Raw genomic sequence first — 27359 nt, forward strand, 5'->3', positions numbered from 1 at the left:
GTATTGAAACCATATCCCTTGACTATTGAGATCTACACAGTGCCACTCGAATTCGTCAGAAATAATTAACTTTGAAAACAGAAGCACAGAAAGAAGTATAATTACAGTAAGCTATTTGCTGCCTTAAAAGGCAGACAAAGATAGACTTTATAACGTTTTAACACCAGTGCCAAATAAGAAAATATAGCTGTCTAGATTAGAATAATTGATGCAAAACCATGTTTAGAAATGACAAGACAACCCTAGAAATCTGAAAAACGATTTCACAAATACATTTATTTCTGACATATACACAGAGCAGTTACAGTTACTTTTATCATCACATGGATACTATAGTTAGATCCAATCATCTTTGATTTATAGATTATACTTCTCACACAACCCAAACCAAATGTTAAAAAATCTCCCAACCCGAGAGTCTCTCTCAGTTTCTTTCTACTCCTCTCCATCTCTCTCTCCTTCCCTCTGGATCTATCTCTCCTCCTCCTTCTCGTCTTGCGGCCTAGAGCAGGACGTAGAGTGTGATCCCTCCTCCTCTCTCTCCTCGTCTTGCGGCCTAGAGCAGGACGTAGCGTGTGATCCCTCCTCCTCTCTCTCCTCGTCTTGCGGCCTAGAGCAGGACGTAGCGTGTGATCCCTCCTCCTCTGAGCTCACGGAGCCTCTGACAGTGACGAAGCATGTTCAGGATGCCCTGGAAACGCTTGTCCACTTTCAGCTGAGTGAACTCCTTGATGTCGGCCTCCACCACGAAATGCTGACCTTTTGGAGAGAAACACGCGTGTGAGTCAGCGAGACGCCGTCCTTTGATGCAAGAGCCGTGACACCGTGTCAGACAGGTGAATGATTCAACTGTTGCTACGACAAAGGTTCAGCTAAGCATTACTTCCGTCACGCAACCCGTGCATACAAAGCAGGTTGCATCACCTGTTAAAGACCACATCCTCAGTAAGTGTATATATTCAATATCTGATCAAACAGGGAAAATAAGCAACAGTTTTCTTTTGAAGGAACATTTCGCAATGAAATTCCTAAGGAAACTTTCCTGAAAATGTACAGAAACTTCCAACCCCATTGTGACCCCTTCACATTCGATACCTTTCGTGTCCTTGTTCTCCTCATCCTTGAAGCGCTGGTGAAGCTTGCGCATGGCGTTGTTCATAGTCTTCTGCTGGAGGATCTTGTATTTCCCCGTCACGGCGGCGTTAAGGCTCTGCACGGCGGCGTTCAGCTGGTCAAACGTCACGCGGCCTTTCATGTACCTGGAGGGGCACAGTGTGGGCGCGTGGCATGGAGGAAAACTCAACTCAGGGTTTCCCGCAGCACTTTGCAGTCAAGACGTCCACCTTGACAACACACGCCTGCCGCCTTAACTACGTTGTACGTTGTATTGTTTCTTTTCTTAATGAGTGATATCCGCCGTGTTACTCTATCCAGTTCTCCCGTTCATTCCAACGGCAGTCTCCCTTCCGTCAGAAAACCCCACCCTACCACCTTGACTAACACATTTTCTGCGGGAAACCCTGAAACTGAATATCACAAGGCCTAGACTTGTGTTTCTCCCATGGGGGTACATGTACCCCTAGGGGTAGGTAAGAGAAAGTGGAAAATTGACAAATATGAGAGTGCATCATGAAAACGTGGGTACGAATATGCTTTTATACAGTATAAGTACTGGTATAGGGGGTAATTGGATTCAGAAATCAGGAAATGGGGGTTCTAAAGCCTAAAAAGATTGAGAACCACTGGTCTAGACGGTGTTAGCAGTGAGTCGTCTTTGCTAATGTGAAGTTTAAGGATATATTCAGTGTACATAATGCGTGTTAGGGGATGACGATGAGAGGGACTCACTGAGGGATGCTCTCAAATTCCATTATGGTGATGAACGGCATCTCTCTGATGTGGTTTTTGGAGGTCTTCCTGGGGTTCTCCGGCTGAGGAGGGGGTGCGTCCACGGGTCCAGTCTGACACAAGGCAGGGGCATCTCCACTGAGACACGACGCAAAAGACAAAACACAGAAGAAGAACTAAGTCCTCCGGTCGCTGTTGGCCTCTTCAACAAGGCCAAGGTCTCACACTGACTTTAAACAACAACAACAATTTGCACTATATTACAATTTGTATCTTTTGTACTATTTGTATTTTTTGTAATATTTGTATTTTGATATTGTAAATTATAGCTACTTTATAGTTTATTGTATATTTTGTTATAATTCTAAATCCCCTTAGTATTTGCTGGACTATGTACCTTTAGTAGAGTTAGACCACATACTTAAGTTTTTAAGATTCCTATTTGTTTAATGTATGCAACTTCCTGCCAAAGTAAATTCCTTGTCTGTGCAAACTTTCATGGCGATTAAAACCCTTCGGATTCTGATTCTATAGGACGGAATACTGACACAGTTAGCACATGTTCAGAAACACACTATCGCTCTCACTAACAAAACATGTATGGCCACTTCATCACGAAAACATATACTCTACATTAATTCAAATACATTTATCCAAGCGACGTTTAAAGAGTGCATAAAGTATATCGTATGTGGTGTATTGTGTATAATATCTAGCATGCTTACATGACTACTGGCTGTCCTTTCCTTGGCATGTGTGTGGGCATGTTATCCTTCAGATGTTTCCCATTTCTCATGTCCTCTTTGAAGAACTCCTCAAGCTCCTGTGAAATGTCAATCATTTCCGGCATCAGAAGACATTTAATGAACTGAAATACTTTGAAATAATTAGTCTGGGATAGATGGAGTGATGAAAGCTATACCTTCAAATGCGTCAGGAGGTCTCTTTGGCGACCAATACATTTCTCGAACTGATCGAGGAGGCCATCTGTTGCCACGACGCCTTGTCCAATTTTTCTAAGAATAGGACCCTTCTCCTCATCTTTCGCTGAATGTTCAAAGAAAACATATGTTTTATATGACCTCATATAGAAAAGTGCAAAGCGGATAAATGTCAGTTTTACATCCAATAAACAAGGCATGCTTCCATCTGTATCAGTAAGAAAGCCAGTATACCAATTATTCTCAGTTCCAACACCCGTCGTATGTCTACAATCCTGTCGTTTATATGCTGGGTTACGGCTTCTAGCTCGCAATGACTCATTGTCCCTGAAAAAAAGAAAATCATGAATGGATTTACTTTGTGCATCCAAGTAACCGTAAGAAGTCGTCTTTGTTTTGTGCTTTTGAGCCTCCATGGACAGTTTTAAGCAGATTCAGTATCACCTCTCTCACCAGATATGGCAACCCGATCAAAACACCAGTGAAGACATCAAATGACGGGGCATCAAAATATTAGGAAAATTTAAAACTACCTCTCTCCTCCTCACTTTTACTCCCTTGCTCAACATAAGGTACACTAGACTATTCACATATATAGCTAACTTGTCTAGTAGTAGTTACCCACTACAAATGGCAGTAGTTGAATCATGTCACTCCTGGGAACTAGTTTAGTACTGTAGTAGGGAGGACAAACGTTCTGCTCTCAATGTAATCACAACGGAGAGTTCCAAGCGTCAACAAATGCCAAACTGAACTTATTGCTCATTTAACATTGTGATAAAAAACACAATTGTGATATTTAATGTACAGTATGATGTACGCTGATATTATCAGTACATTTACTTTCGAAAACAGTAGTCAATTTTCGTTTGATGACTGAGTCGTTAGCGTAATTAGCCTCTGTTTAACGACATATACGATAGCGGTCTGTGATACATCCGTTTTCAATCGTTAAAATAATAAACATGCCTCACATATCGATGAACCTTTTATGATTTATTATGACATTATATTACTAGTAAACAATTCATGGGTACAATTGTCCTTATATACCTGTAGTTTTAAACCAGTGTAGCTCACTGTAATGCTGTACGCGACGCGGTTTAGAAAAACGTAATTCTACTGCTGTTTAGGAAGCCAAACGGCGACAGTAAAATCTCGGCACTCCCCTTACAAAAATCAAAATTCCCAGATGAGTTTTTCAATTGGTGAATCAACCTGTCACTCAAATTAGAGCCAATCCCTGTGTGAATACCATCCCGTATGTGGCACAGAGGTTTTCCCATTTTAAGAGGTCTGTAAATGGCTGAGAGCACTTTAAGCCATTGCCTACTAACCTGAACTTCAATGCCACAGCCTCAATTTGATGTCATTGTGTTCATGAAGGTCTCCTCTACAGGACTGTGAAAACCGCGAACATTTCCCAGCTGGGGGATTTTTTTATAATCGAGCTTATGTCCTAGGAGTGCCCCTGTTTAAGAGCTACATTTTGAGTGCTAACAAACTCCCCATCGCTCTACCCAGCCAGTTAACTTGCCACAAGCATTCCTCTCCCTGCTTCATTAACAAAATATGGACAGATGTGCCTTGTTTTCGCTCATTTAATCCGATCGCCCTTAAAATCAGTTAACATATAGTGGAAACGTACATCTACGAATCTGTGGTCTCAAATATACATAAAGATGAATTTTTTTTTATTCCAGCGCGTTCAAACAGTCCCCTCAGTAAAGGTTGGCTAGCAACTTACAGCAGCAGCCTGGCCCAGACAGGTGGGGGGAGGGGCGCAAAGGGCACACTTAACAGTGGTATTTTGTTCCAACTCACTTTTTAGACAACTCATTCATTTGTAGCAGATAAACATCTAAAAACATTCGAGCTAGTAGGCCCGAAAACTAGGATTGATCCCATGCCTGTGTGAATACCGTCCCGAATGTGGCACTGGCGTTTTAACAGTTTAAGACGTCTGTAATTAGCCGAGTGGTCTTTACACCCTTGGCTACTAACCTGAACTTTAATGCCACAACCTTAACTTGATGTCAATCTGTTCAGAAAAATGTCCTCTACAGGACTGTGAAACCGCTAAAATTTTCCAGCTCGGACATTTGAGTTATTTGAGTTTAAGCCCGATGAGTGCCTGCAACCATTCACTGCAACGCTTCATGGAACTCGACTCGGAATCAGACTCAGAATCTGAGCTTCAGGGACGCTTGTCAAAAAAAGACAACATTTGGCGTGTCAAGCATTTTAGAATTGTTAATGTGATGTGTTCCTTTCGTATTTAAGACAAAATACTTCACAAGCAAGAGGTTTGTTAATGTAACTGTATACATATTTCACTCATATTGGCTAATCAGCTAACATGTTAAAGTAGTTTACATCCAAAGTCGCTGTTGTAAAACTAGCCCTTTTCACAAACTGCTGATTAACGGAAGTAGCTTCGAGGTAAAATTCAAAACCTTTAAAAACGTCTACATTTAGCAAATATTGTTGATATTATTGTGCACACGTATTTTAATATCGTAAATATGTCATTTAATTCCATAATTTCACCAGGAATAACTAATAAAAACGTATTTCAGGAAAAACGCTCAAACGGGTTTGTCCTCCCTAACTGTAGCCTAGCTACACTGCAGTTAGTGCTTGCTCTGTACTAGTAGTAGCAGCGAGAAATTACGAGAAACAAAAGCAGTATTCAACGTTACTGTACTCATATTGTGACAAAATGCACATATAAATGGATAGCTTTGCAGGTGGCTAAACAACTGAAGCGTGTGAAAGTGAAAAGTTGTGTTACCCAGTTTACTTACGTACGGTGTTGTTACCGTCCGTCCTGTTTAGCTCCGCGCCAACGTTCAAATCCTCCGGTCAGTCAAACAAGTTAAAACTTCCTGTCATGCGCAAAATGTACGGACAAGCTGCTATGTGGCTATTCCATAATGCTATTGGAAGTCTTGTACATAGCTGAGCTTACTAGGTAATCACAACGACAGCTTCAGCGATATAAAGTTATTTCAATTTGGTTTGTTGTTGAAAAAGATTACTTTGACGCGAAAATATTTGTTATCGAATTATTTAATCTAACGAAACACCCGTCCAAGCAAACCAAGTATTTCCCTGAAACTCCACAGGTAGCTATTGTAACGTTAGCTTACCCACAAGTTTAACTACTATCCGCTAGCGCTGTCTCAGTTGGTCTTACTTTCGGTATAAAACAGCTGGTCAAGTTTGGAAAGAGAAAAGAACAAGGTACGTACATTTTGATTAAAACAGATACGTGTTTTGTGTAGCAGTTAAAGTAGTTCTAGCTTGGCCTGTGCTACTGTCACATAGTTAACTAGATAACACTGAGTTACATTAATAGTAAATACACACAGCTCAGCTGGTTAAAACGCGACTGAAAAATGCGAAGTTGTTTTAAGCATTTTCTCCCTGTTGCTTCAGTAAACAGAATGAAACTGTACAGTCTGAGTGTGCTATACAAGGGGACCACCAAGTCCAACTTGCTCAAGGCTGCTTATGACCTGTCATCCTTCAGCTTTTTCCAGCGGTCCAGGTGAGTCTTTAAGTCGTGTCTCCTCGTCAAATTAATTTAATTTAGTTGTAGTTGACAAATTGCTCCAATTATCGTATTTTGTTATCGGTAGCATTTGGCATTTTGCGATCATATTCTGGTCTTTTGGATAATGTATAATTTATCTGACACACAGTCGAGACAATATCCTGATACAGCACATTCTTTGGATTTGTATGTCTCAGTGTTCAGGAATTCATGACATTCACCAGTGCGCTGATCGTGGAACGGTCATCGGTTGGCAGCAGAGCTTCTGTCAAAGAACAAGGTTTGTGACTTTGATTGTCGAAAAAACACGCCATGTTTACTTTGCAGCAGGCGACCTCAAAGCGGCAATCGAACCCAGGACTTTGCTGAGAAGCTGCCTAGTCTAAACGTCCGTGTGCATGTGTGTTCTCTCAGAGTACCTGTGTCATGTTTACGTGCGGAACGACAACCTGGGAGCAGTGGTGATTGCGGATGGGGAGTACCCCTCGAGAGTCTGTTTTACCCTACTAGATAAGGTAAGAAGTGACGTTTTCACTTCTCAACAGACAACTGAAGGGGCTATTCTAACCGAAGGCTTGGCTAACAACCAAAGGTGTTATTATGTCATGGTCATGTGATTTGGCATTACTGTAGCATAGAACTTCTTACAGGTCTTTATCAGGAAGCCATTAGGAAGCACAACGTTTATTTACAGATAAACACGTTCTATATATAGCATAAATCTATCTCAAGAATGTTGACAAAGCAAGGATTTACAAAGAGAAGAGCGTTAAGAGATTATAATTATGCATCGCTGTGTGACCAGTGCTGTAGACTCCTCCTCCAAGTCCTGTATTGCGCTGATGTCTTCTCTCCTAGGTCTTAGAGGAGTTCTCCAGGCAGGTGGGCAGTATTGACTGGCCTTCTGGATCTGCTGACACCATCCAGTACTCAGCCCTAGACAGCTATCTGGCCAAGTACCAGGTACCACGTCTCTTCTACAAGTCAGACTAGTTGCTGCATGTACCTCCATTATATGTAACTCCATCTGTATTCATCTTTACTTTTCTATATATTTGTATATATAATCTCAAGAGTTCAAAACAACGTATTAGTATGTGAACAAGCTCCCTGCTGTTTTTGTGTTTATAGAATCCCAGAGAAGCAGACGCCATGAGCAAAGTGCAAGCTGAACTGGATGAAACCAAAATTATTCTGGTTGGTTTGCTTTGCCGTACGTAAACAGTGTGGTTCCCGGGCCTGGTGGTGTGTTTGGTCGGCTGACGGCCCCCTCTCCCTCTCTGTCTCTCTGTCTCTCCCTCTCTGTCTCTCCCTCTCCCTCTGTCTCCCTCTCCCTCTCTGTCTCTCTGTCTCTCCCTCTCTGTCTCTCCCTCTGTCTCCCTCTCCCTCTCTGTCTCTCTGTCTCTCCCTCTCCCTCTGTCTCCCTCTCCCTCTCTGTCTCTCTCTCTCTGTCTCTCCCTCTCCCTCTGTCTCCCTCTCCCTCTCTGTCTCTCTGTCTCTCCCTCTCTGTCTCTCCCTCTCCCTCTGTCTCCCTCTCTGTCTCTCTCTCTCTCTTTAGCACAACACTATGGAGTCTCTGTTGGAGAGAGGGGAGAAGCTGGATGATCTGGTGCAAAAGTCGGAACACCTGGGCAACCAATCCAAAGCCTTCTACAAGACCGTAAGCACAAGATCCTTTCAGATTACATTTCTTCATTTCACTCTGAATATGAATATGTAACCATACCATCATACAGACCATTTCTAGTTTTCTGTGTAGGTTGAATCTCTGACGTTGACCCATTGGGCAACTGTGAATCCCTTTGTGACATTGATTGTAAAGAGAGTTACAGAAAGATTATTTGGATCAATTCGAACGAGGTGCAAAGTCTGATATCCTCTGTGTGTGTGTGTCTGCCCTAGGCACGGAAGCAGAACTCTTGCTGCGAAGTCATGTAGAGCTGCTGGACGTATCTGCACCTCCTGGACCCTCCTCCTGTCTCACTACTCTCTCCCTCCCTGGTCTCTCTCCCTGGTCTCTCTGAACATGCCTCGAGTCAGCAGGGCTGTGTGAGGAACAGAGAGGGTCAATCTCAATGTTGGTTTCCGGTAGCTGTATGTCCTCATGTGAAAGTGAGGGTTCAAGCTGTAGACTGATGGCTTTCCCCTTCCTCTCTCTCTGTCTCTGGTTTTAACTCCCTGTTTTTGAAGACACTCCAATGTCCTGTGCTTTGATTGGCTGTCTCGTTGAGCAGTGGGTGTGTGCGGTTGTCAGACCTGTGAGTTGATAGGCTGCGTATGTCAAAGCTCTCAGTGAGGGATCTTACCGCAAAGATTACCTATACCTGTCTAATGACAATGAGATGGTGGTTCGTTCAGTATTGCATTTGGGATTCAATTAAGGGCTGTTCATTGAAAATTGTGGGATGATCAGTTGTGTAACCAGTTTGTAGAACAAGCTGAATGTGACTTGGTCGCGAGATGCATCAAGCTGCTACTGGCTGAATTCTAGACATTCCTGATGTTGTAAAAGTACACGATTTAGAAACCAGTTGCCTTCTGCGTACATGCAGAATGACATCTGAAGCCTTAAATGTGTGAGTGTTTTACATGAATTAAATCTGGGCCGTATTAAGTTCATACGTGTGAGAAATGGTTCAAACAAGAGAATGGACATTTCCCAAGACCTGAAATGTAAGATGAGTGTTTGGTTCTTTGATCACATATTTATTATGCAGACAGCAACAGTTGTATACTAAATGGTAATGTTTCTTAAAGTAGTCTTTGTATATCTGTATAAATGAGGGGTTACCTTGTTAAACTCTAATTGTTCTGGCAGGCCTATCTACCTATCTTTGTGCCTTCTTTGTTTAACGTGCCACATTTTCTACATCTACTTGATATAGCCATAAATAACGGTGTATTCACCAGTATACAAACCATACATGGAGAAATGTTTGCTTTATCTTCTACTTCATTTAAAACGTTCTCAGTCCTATTACCCATACATTGTATTACGCGTGAAACTATTTGAAATTGTCATTACGATTAAATAAATTATTCAAACGATTTCATACTTTTGTTTTATTCAAAAATCCAATGCGATTCTCAAAGAATTGAGGCGAGATACATCGACAAATAGCTAATACACTTAAGAGCGTGTATTACTTTATACAAATGTGATCCATTTAGTATTAATTACAACATCTGTAATAGCAGGCTCACTCTCAACCAGAGCACAACTCTGAAAACAGCATCGGAAACTCCATCAGGACTGAAGCAGAGAGAAAACTCCATCAGGACTGAAGCAGAGAGAACTCCATCAGAACTGAAGCAGAGAAAACTCCATCAGAACTGAAGCAGAGAGAAAACTCCATCAGGACTGAAGCAGAGAGAATCTGAGGCTGAGACGGAACCGACTACCAGGCATCACACTGACTCCTCAGTTACTCAAACATGCTGCGTTCACAGAGAAAGGCACTTCCAAACAAAACATTTCCAACTCAACACCAGGCGACCTATCCGACGCGTGACAGCTTCCTGGTGTACCTTCAGCTTCTGTTGGACTGGAAGCCGTTGCCTCCTCGGTTAATGTCATTGTTGAGTTTATATTGAAAAGTCAGTTATTGGTGTACACTGAAGCCTAGTGTTTACCGGCCTTGGCCCCTCGACCAGCTCCTTTACTTGCCCCTCGACCAACCCCTTTACTGGCCCCTCGACCAACCCCTTTACTGGCCCCTCCAGTGAAGCGGAAGGTCTTAAGGGGATTCTTGCCTCTGAGGTTCTTCTGCAGGTGAATTGAAAAGGATGGTTGGGTTGGGTCATGGTTGATGTCACGCCACACACATTTCATTTTTACATTCAATACAGACCACACATCACTTCCAAGAAAGAAAAAAAAAACTACAACGTATAACATTTGTTTTCCCCCCAAAAAATTATACTCACTTTAAAGGGAGTCTTTATGACACCTGCTGGTTTTGGTTTGTCGTTTCTCCTCCTCTTCCTCTTTCCCGAGAAAGAGTTGGCCACACCCCTCAGCATCGGTGGAACTGAGAGAGATCAACAATATTACTATAGCTGTTTCACGTGTCATTTATATTTTTAAGTCCTCCATTATGCTGAATATTTGGTTCTGTGGTTTTTACATGCATCAGTCATGTCTTACTGAGGTAATCTGGGACATTCTTTAGGTGGGGCTTTATGATGGCAGGGTGCAGATCTTTGTCATGTCTCAGTAACTGTAGATCTCGAGGATTGTCATTAAAGTACGTCTGTGAGGCGACAGAATAAGTGTCAGCAAAAATCATCACTAACAAAACATCATCATTTAGGCTGGAGAAGGAAACAATCAACTTAAATTTGTACAATTTACAAGCTCATACTATACAACTGCAGAAAGCATACAGCAGGAAAATGCGTTCATGGTGTTTTCAAACTTTGGTAATCTACAATCTACAGCCATGCTTGTTTCATTATACCAACCTTTAGTTTCTCTGAGTTGAGCAGTTCTTGTTTGATCTCCTTCAGTCTGGCCTCTCTCACTGCCTGCTTGGTTACCGACCGCATAGCGTCCTACATGGATACACACAGAAGGCTTGTTTGTAGAGTACAGTAGCTGGACACATCACTGGGACAGTGAGACCATCCAAACACAGGTCTCAATCCGTAATCTGCTAGCATGTCTGTGTAGTTCATCCGTAACGTCACGTACCCGACACCTGTACCTGAAGCCCTCGATCTCCTCCATCTTGAATCCAAAAGGCTTCACGGCGGATTCAGCGTTGTCTGACAAAAGAAGATCCAGTCAGCCCATCAGCTGGAACAGCTGAGACCACCATCACATTCCTAACTCTCCTATTTGTTTACAGCTAAAGGAACCTGTGTGTGTGTATGTCTGTAGTGTCTCTCTGTCTGTCTGTGGTGTCTCTCTGTCCATCTCTCTGTCCGTCCGTCTCTCTGTCCGTCTGTCTGTGTGTGGTGTGTCTCGGTCTGTGTGTGTGTGCATCTCTGTGTGTGTGTGTGTGTGTGTACCTCCAGTGAGGGCGTCCTCCACCTCCTTCAGGAGCGCCAGCTGTGTGTGAGTGACAAAGGTGAGCGCTGAGCCCAGGTTGTCTGCTCGGGCCGTTCTGTGAGAGGGTACACACCAGGGCAAAGTCTTTTACTTTATCAAGACATAAGGAGTCATTTCATTAAGAACACAAATCTTCACACGAAACATGATTTTTCTCAGCCAAAATTAAAATATTTTGACCGGATTAGAGTAGCCTTAGAAATCATGTCAATCACATCACTTGAAATTTTAGTAGCCTTCGTTTATATTTCAGAGTGCAGATGAACTTACCGTCCCACTCGATGTATGTAGGACTCTACTGAATCGGGGAAGTCGAAGTTGATGACGTTAGCGACGTTTTGGAAGTCGACCCCTCTGGAGACCCCATACTCCTTGTCCTTGACTCTGCAAACAACGACATCCAGAAGTTTCTTTTAGGGGCGCGAAACCACACCTCAACCGAGACCACACACTAATCGTGCTCAAACAAAACCATTAATGTACAGGACCTTAAGGTAACTAAATTACACACTATTCCCTGACTTTTCATTTACATTACATGTAGTCATTTAGCAGACGCTCTTATCCAGAGCGACTTACAGTAAGTACAGGGACATTCCCCCGAGGCAAGTAGGGTGAAGGGGCTTTCCCAAGGACATGTCATTTTTTCAGCGTTGGGAATCGAACCGGCAACCTTCTAATCAGTAGCCTGACTCCCTAACCGCTCAGCCATCTGACTCCTGACTTTAACCCCCCCTCATATCCTGTCCAGGATGAATCATGTCCTACCTTCCTTTCCCTGCGTTCTTCTTCTTCTTCTTTTTCTTCCCTTTCCCGTCGGTGGTCTGTGCTGGTGCGGTGGGATCAGCTAAACCTTGCTCGTCAGTGGCGATGATGTAATCGTAGAAGCCCTGGTTGAACTGAGTGATGATGTGACACCTGGAGAGGAAGGATGGAGGGGGACGGAATATCAGAGAAACGTCTTCTCTGATCTTTAAAAAAATATATATATATATATTTATAGATATATATAAATATAAATATCTATAGATATTTTAGGGCATTTTTGTGGCTTCGTTGAACAGAAACGGTTACAGAGATGTAGTTAGAGACAGTTATAGACATGCAGAAATGACTCCAAGCAGGGATCAAACCCGGACCGCTGCATTGCTGCCTCAACACATTTGGTTTCCCCGGTGACCCACTAGGACCTTTATCCGTCCACTCCTCAGTCCACCCCACCTAGCCTCTCCTTACCTGGACTGGACGGGCAGCTCAGAGTTGAGCACGCAGGCTGGTATGCTGAACTGTTCCAGGAACAGTTTGAGTCTGTAGCACCTGTCCACCGCTCCCACAAACACCAGGGTCTTCCCCTGCACCAGGTGCAGCTTCAGCAGCGTGTATATCAACAGGAACTTCTCCTCCTCCTCACACTGCACGCTGTACTGCTGCAGCTGGCTGCTGTCTGGGAGCTGGGAGCCTTGGAGCTTGAGGATCACCTAGGAGACAGGGGGGGGGGGGGGGGGGGGGGGGGGGGGGGGGGACACGGGTTAGGAGGGGAGGGGGCCAAACCAAGACAGACACGGGGGGGCGCATGTTAAGAGTTCCTCTTACAGGGTTATGCAACACCAGCTCCTTCAAGGCCTCGACGTCCTCACTGAATGTGGCAGACATCAGGAAGGACTGGTAGATCTTAGGCAGGTGACTGCAGAGGGGGACACAAAGTAGAGAGTATGTGTCAACAGGCCCACTGGGTGATAGAATGGGACTGTGGGTGTGGGTGTGTCTGTGTGTGTGTGTGCGTACGTGTGGTTTGAGCATGGGCGTGTCTGTATACACATGACATGTGTTCCTCTCACCATAGCAGGCTCTTAAGGTCGGCCTCGAAGCCAAAGGAGAACAGCAGGTCCGCCTCGTCTATGACTAGGGTCTCCAGGGATGAGTGCAGGACCAGGTTCTGGGCTTTCAGGTGGGCCAGGACACGAGACGGTGTCCCCACAACCACGTCAGGTTTCTCCATCAGGACAGGCCTGCCCACAACAACAGCCAGCATCAAGCACAAATTAGACGATTGAACCATTTTGATTGCTGGGAGGACAATTATGATTAATTAAGTAGTCTGAAAGAACCTGAGAATTACAAACAGTGCATCATGTTTACCATACCATAACCGTTATTTCAAAAACTGTTGTAGGCAATGTGAAAACAGTTTTATTGGAGGTGCTGTAACATAAATACAATTTGTTCTGTCTGTCACACAGGCTTTTAGAACTGCCCCCGGGTTGTTCCTGAAGACTGACCTCTGGGTTGACAGATCAGCCTTGCCGGAGACGTCAGCCACTCGGACATCCCTGGCGCAAAAGGCCGTCAATTGACGAATCATAATCTGAACCTGCTGGCCTAGCTCTTTCGTTGGCACCAGGATTAGAGCCCTCACTGCCTGCTCGCGGACGTTCTAAACACAAGAGCAACAACAAGTGTTAGCGCAACCACGTAAAATGTCCACGCTGAAATGTCACTTTTATAAGAACAAAGCATGCGTCTCTCCGGTGACTTTATCGAAATGTTTCACATGATGTCTTGTCGATAATGTCTCACCAATTTAGAGGCAAGGATCCGCTGTATGACAGGAACGGCGTAAGCAGCTGTTTTACCCGACCCAGTCCTGGCTCGAGCCAGAAGGTCCTTTCCTTCTAAAGCCAGAGGGATGGCTCTTTCCTGGATCAAGGTTGGTTGAGCCCAGCCCAAGTCTGCGAGCGCCTGAGTTAAAACATTACAAAAATGGCAATAAATGATACGACAACACATCATACCTACTGTACATCCTTCTAGCTGAGCTTTATGTTGTGTCTAGCCAGTAACCTTTTGGCTAGCTAACAATAGAATGTAACCCATATAAACCGGCAAGTCATTGCAAATGTGTAGGGTTTGAATTGGCGTCGCTTGGTGTTGATTTAGGCTTGTATCATTAATTAATAAAGTGATTTAAATCGCTTGCTTTAGTTAGCTAGCTGGCTTGCTAATCGTAGCTGGCGAGCTAGCTAACGAGCTAAGCCTAATTTTAAAAGCCAGCCAATTACTCTGCCTCTTTCTCTTTCCGTAGGCTAATGTTTTTAGTTTCCATCGTTAAGTGGACAATTTAGCCACAATGACATGGAACACATTTTACCTTTAAAAGGCGATCATCCAAACCCATTTCATGGAACTGCAACTTGTCAGCCATCTCTGTAGCTTTCACACGTGTTTCGGTCGCTTTAATTTGACGTAACAGCAACGTCGTGGATGCAGGAGACAATCGTGTCTGAGTATTTTAAAATATATAACGATGATGCTTTGTTTTGATTTATTGATAAGAAACCGTGATAAATATGTAATTTTAAAAATGAATTTTATATATTTATAATTATTTTGTACACGCAAAACCGATTTAGGAAGATAGGGGGCGTTCTACGGCATCTGACGGGCCAAGTTGCCAGTTGAGACGGTCATATTTGGGGTTTCTAGTTTGTCGGCCGAATTAGGTTGATTAGCCTCTCTTGGCTGACTGCTGCACTACCGGGGGTGCGTCTCAAACGTTCACTTCTCCCGTCGTTCCTCCCCTCGATCACAACTGAATCAATCACAAAAAATAAGGATGCGATAGGCTATAATTATTGAGGATATGCATAAATCGAGTCAGCTATTAATAATTGGACGCACTTTACAGTTTACATACAGTATTAAACACGTTTTATTGGAGGGATTCCTAAAGCTACTGTTGCTTGCAAGTGTCATTGCAGGATCCACTGTGTCATGTGTTAAATGGTATAGGCTGCCTTGTGACTTGGAAGTAGGAATCACATGTGGAAGTGAAAACAGCGGTCGAATAAGAGATCGGATACATGCAATTTCTATTCTATATTTTTTCTTTCAAAATCGGAATAGGCTGCAATGCCTATACCGCAGCATCCATAACCTATGTTCTGCCCTATAGCCCACTTTTTGTGGATCAAATAAATAGTTAGAACCGATCCTAACGGAACTCTTGGGCAGAACCCCTTGTGATTGAACTGCATGTGTTTAAAACTGGGGTGTGCGTGGGCATTATTATTTAGTGTGCCCTCAGAATGCTTGCATAAGCATTTAGACATGAAAACATGTGACAGAAATTTTGTTCCAGACTCAATTAACCTTTCAAACAAGTCCTGCTTTGACGCTTACAGCATAGGACAGAAACAGCAATTTCACAGAGTTGTCAGATGACCAACTGTCTCAGTAAATTGACTTCTTATACCGTCTGTTCCCTCCAACTTGCGGATGGGTCATGAGTATGCTGACTGAAAGTAAAGCCCTTCATCACCCAAATGAACCAAGTCTATGGATAAAGATGTGGTCGGCTCTGTGAATATCAACCCTTATCTGTGGTTTACGATTGTCGGTTTTCTAAATGGCCACTCTACTTCCATTTAAACAGCAGATTAACAAATCATTTTAAGCACATTTCTGCTCACATGGGATTCTTTTTTCTTTTTTTTTGCTCTAACCCATTTGTCATGGGTCCTTCTCAACGACCTGCAATGAATGAAGGTTTGGATTCAAACCTATTCAAGAATTCTTATCAGTCAATTTGTATGGGTTTTAAGCCTATGGGCTAGTCTTATTATCATTCTATATATTAAGGCAATCAACTTAATTTAGTTGGTACATTTAGTTGATATCATAATAGCCTATCCTATGTGTTGTGTAGCACAAATACAGACCTGTTGTTGCACAATTACATAAAACTGTGACTTGAACTACTCAGCGAGCCCTTTTTGACCCACAGACTACATCTCCCATAAATCTCTGCGCTCCGGAGGTGTGGCCAAATCACCTTAATAAAAACACAGCTACAAGACCAATTTGGACCATCTGGTTCCAAATCATTTAGGTTAGAAACTCTGTGTTAGTGGGAGCGTTAGGGAAGGCTGTTCGACATCGAAGGTGCGGTGGTAGTGGCAACTCAAAATACTCTGTCAACTTTGACTCCTGCCGTGCCAGTGTCAAACGATACATTGCTCCGAACAAAGCCGTGGACTTCATCCATTACAGTTTGTGTTTTGTTATCAATTGTTATTGACTTGAACTTGTTCGAAGACTCGGTCAATCAGTGATCATGGCTGTGAACAGAACGAAGGTGGCTATTGGGTTTTTAGTCGCAGGGATTCTGACGGTGGTTTTTGGGACTGTTCTTGTATTTGTTGGACCAGTAATTATTGACGACCAAATTGTAAAGGTAAGTCAAATAGAGACTATACCGTAGCCATTATGACTTTTTTTAGAATGCGTCTTTTTATTTATTTTTTTTTACTAACCTTTTGCATAATTTTCTTAATATTTCCATAACAGGATATTGTGGTCTTGTCTTCACCGTTGCATTGGTTTCCTATGTAGTAATTGAGTCAAATACATGGTAGCCAAGTAATCCCAGTCTAGCTACGTTTAGAAAACCATTCACTCTAATCCACCTATACGTTTTGCGATAGAATGATTTGCCTGTAGGGAACTGATAGAATGACACTAGGAAGTTGCTAGGCTATAAAGAAATCCAGAGACATTATGGAAGACAAAGTTATGCAAGCGTTAAGGGAATAGGCTTTTCAATGTTGAATTTATTAGGGCTACTTGTTTTATCCTGCAGTTTTGCTGCTCAGTCATAACACCAATTACAGTTCAACGCAACGTTCTGACCATTGGTTTTATTTAGCATAATTAAAAGCACACTAACCAAATGTGTTTTCTAGCAATTTGTTAAATAAAAAGTGATCCAGTGTAATTTTCATGTAATACGATTTTAAACTTTGAAAAAATACTTTCTGTTAAAACTGTCGAGATTTACTCGAATTGTTCTGCTCTCTCTCTCTCTGATAGAATACAGTGATTGACCCGAGTAATGAAATGACATACACGATGTGGAAAGATGTCCCGGTTCCCTTCTACATGTCTGTTTATTTCTTCAACGTTCTCAACCCTAAAGAAATCCTGTTGGGAGAGAAGCCCATGGTGGAACAGAAAGGCCCCTACGTATACAGGTGACTGCGTGCAAACCACATACCCAAACCCGTTAGGCAAACCCTGGATGGGTAGCGCAGATCAAAATATTTAAGGTTAAAAAAAAATCCCCCCTTGTCCATAGGTTTGGATTGAAGTAGCCTGCTAAAGGAAAGCAATGTTAACCCTATTCCAGATGTTGATTTCCCACTTGAAATTTCATTCCGCTTATCTAACGAGGTAACTGGCGTTGTGTGGGTTGTTGCGTGAGTTCAGCAGTCTTGAGAGAGACGTGCTCTGGCAGCAGTGAGCATGCAGACCCAGATCCATGTCTCTGGTCTCTGTACAGAGGAGCTAGCTCACTCCTAACCTGGGGCTGTACATACCATCCACTCACTAGGAGAAATCTGACCCTAGTGGAAGGAGGAACTGAATAGAAATGTCCAGTCTCTTTAGCTGGAGAGCCAAAACAGTTTAGCTGTTTGCTTCCCCAGCGCTGTTTACAGGAAGTATGGGCAGACGGGGCATGCTTGCCACACAGTTGGTGTTGGGTTACTTGCAGATGCTCAGTGAGTCACGTGTGTTCATGCAAAGAACTGTCATCCCCAACATTCACATCCGACAACGGACCAGGAATCAATTCAACAAAAGGTTTTGGTCTAATTGTTGTTGCTTGGACTTGAGTACACATGCACCTGTTAAATATAGAAGCGTCTTCCCTGTTACAGCTGTGTTGGCTAGGCTTCCGACATTTACCAAGTTTAGTTATAGTTTATGCTACATGGTCATCTCTTTTCAGAAATTGCATATGTTTTAAACAACTGTTGACCTGTGCTATGTCAAGTTGGCATGTGGAATTTGGGTGTTGCTGGCTAATGTAAATAATTTAAACTGCTTTCAAGAACTCCAAATGTGCTTTTGATGAAGTTCTCTAAACAGGTCGTAACTCAGAGGGCAAAGGTCTGTGTCAAGCACCGTAACCTAATGGTATATGTAAGGGCGTCTGCTAAATGACTAAATGTAAATATGTACCATTTCGTTTTGGGTTGATGGTGGTTTTGACTGAAAGTCCATACAGTAGCCTGTATGTAGGTCAACGCTGTGGAATCCAAAAGAAGGGTTCTGGATTTTTGGCTGTGTGCGTAGAAGCGGGCGTATGGAGTTGACTGTGGGCTTATTGTTACAGTTGATTAGAACATCATGGATTCTTGAGATTTTAACGAAAGCCCTTGGACTCACGATTGTACAACATGGCCACATGCTGAAAACAAATTAGATGAGAAAATACTTTAGTCTGCCTTCCTCCTTTTCTCCAGTTCTGTTCTACTTTCCCTCCCTCGCCCCTTCCATTTTAATTTATTCCCCTCTCATTCCACACAGATCAGCCATCCTACTCTTGAGGGAATATATGCTTAGAGAATTGGACAACATTTTAAAAGCAAGATTTGTGTCATTTCAGGAAGCGTATTCAGAAGCAAAACATCACTTTCCACCCCAACGAGACAGTGTCGTATCTGGAGTATCGATCCTATTACTTTGAGCCCGACATGTCTGCGGGGAATGAGTCGGACGTGGTCACCATACCCAACATGTTAGTGTTGGTAAGAACCCAAAACACACCTTGAAACTGTTATACCTAGCTTCTGTTGAATACATTTCAAACTTGGAATAGCCCTTGTCATTTTCTTGTTTGCTGAAAAGAGAAAGTGAGACCCCTTTTTTAGCTCTGTCAATCTTGTTTCTGTGTTGACTACATTTTTTTATTTTTCGTTTTATCATAGCAAGGAAATGTAACTTGTGTCCTTGAGTCTGTCTGCAACCGGTCCTCCACTTTTCCTTCCGTTAATACTCTCCAATGCACCCCCCCTCCCTTTCAGTATGGGCTTCTTCTGTGCCATTAATCACCTTGTTGTTCTCCTCCCTCCCACCAACAGGGGGCAGCAGTCATGATGGAGAACATGCCTTACGCTGTGCGCCTGATGATCAGCACCACCTTCAAGACCTTCGGCGAAGGGCCCTTCCTGTCCAAGCCGGTGGGTGAGCTGATGTGGGGATACGACAGCAAGCTGGTGGATTTCCTCAACAAGTGGCTTCCGGGAATGCTGCCTTCCAGCGGCAAGTTCGGCCTGTTCTCTGAGGTGAGTGACAAGGGACTTCTCTTTCAGTTTCTCTTATCTCTCTCGCACTCGCTTGCGGGTGGTGAAAGCAGGTGTTGGGTTACAAGCTCGCTTTTCCATGATTGGTGTTAACTTGTCTCGTGTCAATGTAGAAACTAAAAGTATACATCCTGTGTTTCTGATTTCCCTCCCTCAGTTTAACAACTCCAACACGGGTCTGTTCACCATTCACACTGGCAGAGATGACATAAGGAAGGTCCATAAAGTGGATTCATGGAATGGTTTAACAACGGTGAGGCATTGAGGCCGACTTAACAGAAGGCAAAGGCCTCTTCTAATGAGTGTTGTTTAGACGTAGATAAGGAAAGTTGCGTGGCGTTGACGTGTTTTCCTGGTCGTCCTGCTCAGCTGCCGTACTGGAAGACCCCTCAGTGTAACATGATCAACGGCACAGCAGGACAGATGTGGCCTCCTTTCATGACCCCAGAGTCCACCCTCCCCTTCTACAGTCCTGACGCATGCAGGTACACATGGGAGTCGGGTGGCTTAGCGGTTAGGGAATCGGGCTAGTAATCAGAAGGTTGCCGGTTTGATTCCGTGCCAAATGACGCTGTGTCCTTGGGCAAGGCACCTGACCCTACTTGCCTCGGGGGGGAATGTCCCTGTACTTACTGTAAGTCGCTCTGGATAAGAGCGTCTGCTAAATGACTCAATGTAAATGCAAAATGTACACACACTCGCATCTGCACACTCCTTAAACTGTCTCTTACACTACTCACACTTGCTCACTCCTGTCCTATTTGAGGTCCATGGAGTTGGTGTACCAGCGTCCTGGGGTTATGAAGGGGATCCCCCTGTATCGCTTTGTGGCCCCCACAACCCTGTTTGCCAACGGAAGCGATTATGCTCCCAACGCAGGCTTCTGTCCCTGCCGGCAGTCTGGCATCCTCAACGTCAGCAGCTGCAGACAAAGTGAGTGTGTACACACACACACACACACACAGGGTTGAAGGAGTTCTGTAACCAATCATGGGTTTTCAACAAACAATAGACATTGTATTGTATTCATATCTAATGTTGGTCAAGTGGAGCCGATACAAAGATTTATGAAGCGCAAGTTGACTCAATGGGCAGACACCTATCCAAAGCAGTGTTTTAGTAGCGAATGCTAAAGATTGGCGGTCTGTGTTTTTAACCAGACACCAAACGTCCCTTTTCCTAATGTGTGTAACTTTCTCAGACTCTCCGGTGTTCATCTCCCATCCTCACTTCTTCAACGCTGACCCTGTCCTGCTGAGCTACGTCCAGGGCCTCCACCCTACAGAGGAGGAGCATGGCCTCTTCATAGACATCCACCCTGTGAGGCTCTCTCTCTCACACACACACACACACACACACACACACAAACCAACCATCCACACTTGCTCGCTACATCCCAGCCCTGTCCTGGGGAAATCACATTGATCTGTCATACCTTATTCTAGTTGGGTTTGTCAGTCCAGCTTCGAAGATTACATGCATCAATGAGGTTATTCAGGATAATGACCAGCTGGTTGGGTAAGGGTTATAAATGCCTGATGGGAATTGCTTGAGTCATACGAGCACAGATTTATTCCTTTTTCTCTTGGACTAGTGAAACAAACATTTAGTTGAATCCGTTCACAGATGCCGATTGGCTTAGATTTTTGGAAGTTGTGATGATGTAACTGACGGGCCTTGAGCTTCACCTAAACCCACGAGCACAGCAGGGACATCCAAGTTCAGTTATGCTTTTATAATTATGTGATGGTTAAATGAGTTATGCACTCATAAATAGGGCAATGAGGCTTTTTTTAACGACTTATCTAAATTGCTTGCGAAAACATGGGCCCTTATCAGATAGGTTGTTGATCTTATCTGTGAGTTGAGTTTTTTAGTTTGTCCAGTCATGGTTCAAAGGATTGAGGTGGATAGATACCTGGAAATATTTAGTGCTCCAGATTAAACCATGCACAGACGGATGGGAACATTCGACCATAGCATACCTGACTGTTTAACATTTGCACAAATCCCCCCCCCCCAGTCAATTCAAGTACAGCAACTTCCTAGAAACACTTTGGTAGATGAATGTGTCCGGTGTGATAAACTACAATCCATTATCCATCAGATTGGCTCAAAGTGTGTAATGAACTGAATGGCCACCAAACCAACTGACCATGAAACAAAGCTGTAATGTTTTGATTGGACCTTCAGGGTTGGGCCCTGGAAGGAATTCTGTTTAAGGTGTTCATCCAGAAATGCACGCTAGTGGGATTTGATCATTTGTGCCCTTGAGACAAGTGGCATGTTGATGGTTGCTCTGCATGTACTGTACAATATCATTGAACATCATACTTGCATTACATTTACATTTAGCAGACGCTCTTATCCAGAGCGAGTTACAGTAAGTACAGGGACATTCCCCCGAGCCAAGTAGGGTGAAGTGTCTTGCCCAAGGACACAATGTCATTTTGCACAGCCGGGAATCAAACAGGCAACCTTCTGATTACTAGCCCGATTCCCTAACCGCTCAGCCATCTGACTCCCTACTAAGGCTCCCTACTGACTATCTACTAAGGCCTCGGTGATTTATGCTGCCATGCCAAAATGTTTACATAACTTCAGTCATGTTTGCCAGATCGTTGGGGAAACTAATCAACTTTTAAGATCTTAGCCATAATTCTGGGCTCTGGGCCGTTCAGCTGCAGGCAAACCCTCTACAACTTGTTCCAACTGCTCAGGCCTGTTGCTAGTTGAGTTATAGTTATTGGAAGTTACTGCATGCACACCTGCAGTCTATACAGGCGTCACTCCCAGGTGAGTGGATTACGCGTTATAGACTTGAGGAATGCGATCCAGGAGGAAGACCTCCCCAGAGTTGAGTTAACAGTCTGGGGCTGAAACACTGCAGGAGACTGCTGGTCCTCTCTGGGGAAGATGGAGGCTCAGCGTGGGCCAAGCCAGAACCACAACTGCTGAACAGTTTATCCTCAGATTGTCTTGACGATGTAGAGGCAGGGGCCAAGTTGTCTTACTACATGTCAAGCCACACGTCATCAAATTGTTAGGGCTGATGTTTTGTTTCAGCAAAAATACTCCCATCAGAACAGAATTGCAGGGCATGTGTTGCGGGAACATGGTGACCCATTTTTCTTTTGGCAAGCAAATGTTCAATTACTGAATTGTTTCAGTCTGGTACATGTCAGTGAGGAGTTTCATAGCGTGGATAACACAAGACACAGCCAATAGTTCACAGATCTGCTGCCTCAGTTAGGCCTGGATACTCTGCTTGAGCCTTCATCAGTCTAAATAATCAACCAGCAGTTGAAAGTGTTGCTACTGACCCTCTAGACGTCTAACTGCTTATCACCAGTACTATAATCACTCTTAGCTAATCACCAGTAAATGAGTAGCTTCTGACAACCAAAACAATCTCACCTGAGATGGAAAAGAACCTTGACGGCAGGTACATTTGTCCAGTGTGGATTGTAATCAGTGTAGCCCTGATTAATCGTCCGATTTACCTATTTATTATCGTTTCTCTACAATATAGATGGACTAAGTATAAAATGGGTTTTTATTCAGCCATCTTCCTCCTCACGATGACACTGAGGCAGAGTATAACATGCAGGGACTCTGGTGGCTCACACCGTTTTTATTTATTTTATTTTTATTAAATGTATTAGCCATGTTACTGAACACTGGTGATTTGTCAAGCTTCAAGGCAAGTGGTTTGAAATTTGTGGAGGGCATGCAAGCAATATCTTTTTATAAAAGAGAATCCTTTTGCCACTCTTGTCCGAGTCCTGAAGTATACCGTGTGCCGCCCCCCCTCTTCAGGAGACGGGCGTCCCTCTGAAAGTGTCCATCCGACTGCAGCTCAACTTGTTTATGAAGACTGTATCAGGAATCACGTAAGGCAGCCTACCTCCACTCTGATCTACCAAGCCCTCACCCCTCAACCTTCCTCTCGCCCTCGCCATGCTCCTGATGTTGTTTGGATCTAATCTCCCGCAAGTTTACAAAGACGCCACTATCGGCTGCCGTGATTTCAAGAACTGTTGCTTGAAAGGTGTGTTTGTGTGACCCTGTTTTTGTATCTGCAGGGAGACGGGGAAGATCTCCGATGTGGTGATGCCCATGATCTGGTTTGAGGAGGTATGTATACCACAGACATGTCATTCCAGGCCCTAACCTAGCTCTCTAATATAGCCACCTCTGGCCCATCATACACCACCATAACCTCTCTCTCATCTCTGTCTGTCTCTGTCAGAGTGGATACATCGATGGTCCCATCCTGGACACGTTCCACACTAACCTGGTGGTGTTACCAGCAGTAATGGAGTACATGCAGTACATCTTCATCGCCCTGGGCCTGGTGACTGTCCTCGGAGCTATACTGCTGGGACTTGGACACAAGGTAGGACTGTTTACACACGGCATGGACTGTGTTTGACTGTGCATGCGTGTGCTCAGGCCTTTATGCATGTTTAGAGTAACAGCATTTGGATGCGCTTTGCTATGGACGGATTACCACTACTAAACAAGTGAGGGGAGAAGAGAATGAACGGAAGCTGTCATTGGTTTGTGTTGTGACAGTGCCGCATGCATTTACTAACCAGTCCTCCTTAACAGTCGTCTGCGACAGTTGCTCACAAACCTAGTAGGACACTCGGGACAGTAGTGGATCTCCTGACTTGCAGTGATTGCTCTGTATCTACCAGAAGCGCAAGGGGCAGTGAGAGGTGTCCTCAAAGCGATAGAGCAGTGATTAAAGGGGTTGCGTAAATACTGCTTTTGTCCAGAACTGTGTGTTTTAGTGTTTTATCTATGCGTTAATGTATAGTGTGGTATTGGAGATTTGTATTGGCTAAGATGGGGGGGGTTTATCAGTGAAGGAGGGGCAAGCTGATATGTGAGGACATATTTAATGTCAACACCTTATAGTTTGACTTGTTATCTAGTGGGTTTATTGTATACGTGACGGGGGTGAAGTCCGAATGTGCTGCTTTCTGTGCCCACTGGGATTCAGGATCAAATGTGCTTCTTTTGCAGACCGTTAAGTCGGCAGCAATCGAATCTACAGTTATACAGAACCCTGGGGTTTGTCACTAGCCCCGCTCCCTCGTTTCCCCCCTCTCAATCTTTCAAATCAGGAAGTGTTGAGGAATATGATTTGCCTGAACAGATTCCCATCTGTGTTGATTCTGAGGTAGTTTGTTCAGACCTGAGGTCTGGAGATCAGCGCTCTCTAGAATTGAAGCCCCCTCCCCTGATTGCTGCGGCCCATCGCAAGCATCCGTGACTTCCCTGTGACGATCTAATCAAGATGATCAGTCCATTAAGTTCCTAATCAATTCCCAAGTAGATGTGGGAGTGTTGGTTTTTACCAGAAATGTGATGGTTTCATCTCGTCTCCTCCTGAGGCAATATCCTGTTGGGATTGGATGGCAAACTGATCAACTCAATCCCATTCCCAAGTCCAATTTGATTGGTCATGATTGTCCATAAGGGGTGTACCCTTAACCAATTGCATGTGTCCTCCGCATGGCCATCTCGAAATCCAGCATTTAAATCGGAACACCTTGCACTGCATGTACACACACGCGCACCTGACTGAAGGATGAGCCACCAGCCTAAACCAACCCTGACCCTACACGACTCCAATCACCCTCTGATTATCTGTGGCTTCTCCCATTGGTTGATCTCTGGTTATCTTCCAGGCAACCGATAAAGACACTGTAAATTCCAAAGGCGCCCATGAAACACAGAAGGACAAATTTATCATGAAAGACACAGGTGGGTGTAAGTACACACAAGCACATGGGGCTGGGATCCCTTTTCCTCCATCTACAAAACAGCTTAATGGATTCACTCGATTTGCAGTTTGGGTGTCCATTTGATACCATAAAAAAAAATATTATACTGAGCCTTTCAGCTGAGACCGTCTTAACTTGGTTAACTGATCCTTAAGTTTGGAGATAAATTCTGGATAGATATTGCGGTTTTTGGATAAAACACATTTTTTACTTGACACTCTTGCATCAATAAATGGCCTCCCATCAACCTGTCCTCCAATTCCCTGCCTAATCGTTGTCACCGGGTGAGGAATGACTGTTTTCATGGGAGTCTCTGCATAAACTGATGTCACACAGGCTACAAGGATTCTCCATCTCACGTGCAACTGTTCAATTTGGGTGTGTGCAGTGGTTTGAATGTGTGACTCGTGACAGCGGTGTTGAGCATCTCAACTGCCACACACCTACTCTGTGGTTTGGCCTTGTCTGTTCCCTATGAGGTCTCATGTAAACGTTTAACAGCTTTGCTTGATTACTTTAGTTTCTCAACTTATCAGTCTTTTTGTTGTCGTCAAGACCGGGCAGAGACTCTTCAGAGGGAGACTTGTCCTCCATGACTGTTCTGTGGAAGATTTGTTTTCAGCTTGTTTGGGATGACCATGTACCTTTTTCCCACCTCACCAGTAACTTCCTGTAATAACTTTGTCATTTCTCCTGACTGGATGAGATTCCGCCCCTGCTGTTCCTTATGGGTTCTCTCTCCTAATTCTGACAGATCAAAGCATGTGAGACACTCCTGGATGCCAGTGTAGACACTTCACCCAGCGAAAAGACCCCTCTCCTACAGGGTGGGGTGGACTGAGACCAACGCCACGCTCGTACACGCCCACACGCATGAAAACAAAGATGGTGCCTTTTTACAAAAGGGACTTCAACTCGTACCACTGAAACATTCTTCCTGACCTCATACACACCACCCACCTGGGTCTGTTCTTCTAGATTTGAGGTTGGAGGATGTCGGACTCCTTCCTACTTGTGTATAGAAAGCAATGGAACTTCAGACTGAGAACACGGAACTGTATTCCAAGGGTAGTGGTTCTAGCTTGGGAACACTGTTCTGCTCCGAACTAGTCGGAATCTACCAGCTGGTGTCCAACTAGCCAATGAGGAGCCACTTGCATATTATGTCACTGAGGGGATGGAATATTCTAGTGGTTTGTGGGAGGTTTGGCACTTTTGAATGGTTTTCTATTGGGTTAGCCACACAGAGAAATGTTTAATGTTTGTTGTAATTTTAATTAGTGTTGGTTTGGGGTTTTGGTTGCAATCAGACCAAGTATTGAGTTGCCGGATATTTATGCAGTGTTCAAAATAATGTTTAATCAGAAAAAGGACTGTATTTCTGCCATAGTTTAATATTGGGATTTTGTACTAGTCCACCTATGTGCCTTTACAATGGAGTTATGGTCAAATGCATCTCAGACCTTCATCTGCCTGGTATACAGTAGTGATGCATGTTCCCTGCTAGTCATTTTTATACCATCATTTCTAGAACACACTGAATCCATGCAGATCTGGTGTAAACTAAGTATGAGGGAATTTTTTGTATCTTTGACCAGTGTAATTTTCATAGACGCACTACATTTAAATGTGTTTTACAAGGGGCAAGTGTCTTGCAGGCATTTCTGGCGTTTCTGACAACTGATCTGAGATATGAATGTAATGCGATACGTCCACATGATTAAAGTTTAAGATGATTAATAAAAATCTTTGTAAATACATGCATTTAGTAATTTCTCTGGGTCTATTTACATCTTGTATAAAGATGCACAAGGATCAAATTCTGCGGACTTCTGATCCCACAGGCTCTGTGATCACAACCTGGGCAGAAGACAGTCAGTTTGGTTGGCAAGAAGCCATTGATCACTCAAGTCAATGATGACAACAATCGTGATTACACTGGTGATACTGGCAACCACCATCTTGAGTTTCTTCTGCTTCTGTCACCAGACCTGACCATAATGTGCTTCACCAGCA

General features: G+C 43.8%; 4 protein-coding genes across 8 annotated transcripts; 2 read left to right on the plus strand and 2 right to left on the minus strand.

Annotated features, from left to right (window-relative positions):
* Positions 1-262: 262 nt before the first annotated feature.
* On the minus strand, positions 263-5678 carry ska1 (spindle and kinetochore associated complex subunit 1). Its single transcript, XM_047017954.1, has 7 exons — positions 5597-5678; positions 3024-3116; positions 2771-2895; positions 2574-2671; positions 1849-1986; positions 1096-1259; positions 263-759 (listed from the first exon to the last, which is right to left on the minus strand). Exons 2-7 carry the CDS (start codon positions 3109-3111, stop codon positions 611-613), a joined length of 762 nt encoding a protein of 253 aa, XP_046873910.1. The 5' UTR covers positions 3112-3116; positions 5597-5678; the 3' UTR covers positions 263-610.
* Positions 5679-5682: 4 nt separating this feature from the next.
* Positions 5683-9397, plus strand: LOC124466210 (synaptobrevin homolog YKT6). Its single transcript, XM_047017955.1, has 8 exons — positions 5683-6035; positions 6231-6342; positions 6546-6628; positions 6763-6863; positions 7207-7311; positions 7480-7545; positions 7907-8008; positions 8251-9397. Exons 2-8 carry the CDS (start codon positions 6239-6241, stop codon positions 8284-8286), a joined length of 597 nt encoding a protein of 198 aa, XP_046873911.1. The 5' UTR covers positions 5683-6035; positions 6231-6238; the 3' UTR covers positions 8287-9397.
* On the minus strand, positions 9123-14628 carry ddx56 (DEAD (Asp-Glu-Ala-Asp) box helicase 56). The gene is made up of 14 exons (XM_047017953.1): positions 14550-14628; positions 13979-14140; positions 13681-13835; positions 13240-13410; positions 12995-13085; positions 12638-12879; positions 12170-12319; positions 11672-11785; positions 11362-11456; positions 11042-11115; positions 10813-10902; positions 10496-10601; positions 10276-10379; positions 9123-10114 (listed from the first exon to the last, which is right to left on the minus strand). The coding sequence occupies exons 1-14, from the start codon at positions 14601-14603 to the stop codon at positions 9971-9973; spliced, it is 1752 nt and encodes a 583-aa protein (XP_046873909.1). The 5' UTR covers positions 14604-14628; the 3' UTR covers positions 9123-9970.
* Positions 14629-16223: 1595 nt separating this feature from the next.
* On the plus strand, positions 16224-27103 carry scarb1 (scavenger receptor class B, member 1). 5 transcript variants are annotated; one of them, XM_047017924.1, is made up of 14 exons: positions 16224-16634; positions 17270-17430; positions 18849-18990; positions 19324-19527; positions 19703-19798; positions 19915-20030; positions 20312-20478; positions 20747-20865; positions 23365-23438; positions 23631-23682; positions 23798-23944; positions 24580-24627; positions 25248-25329; positions 26098-27103. In XM_047017924.1, exons 1-14 carry the CDS (start codon positions 16515-16517, stop codon positions 26109-26111), a joined length of 1542 nt encoding a protein of 513 aa, XP_046873880.1. In that variant the 5' UTR covers positions 16224-16514; the 3' UTR covers positions 26112-27103. The 5 variants fall into 5 exon arrangements, with proteins under 5 accessions (XP_046873880.1, XP_046873881.1, XP_046873882.1 ...); XM_047017925.1 differs by having other exon boundaries at positions 16225-16634; positions 25248-25323; XM_047017926.1 differs by lacking the exon at positions 24580-24627 and having other exon boundaries at positions 16225-16634.
* The last annotated feature ends 256 nt before the right edge of the window (positions 27104-27359 follow it).

This window comes from Hypomesus transpacificus, unplaced genomic scaffold (genome assembly GCF_021917145.1).
Source record: "Hypomesus transpacificus isolate Combined female unplaced genomic scaffold, fHypTra1 scaffold_84, whole genome shotgun sequence".
In the NCBI taxonomy this organism is placed as follows: Eukaryota; Metazoa; Chordata; class Actinopteri; order Osmeriformes; family Osmeridae; genus Hypomesus; species Hypomesus transpacificus.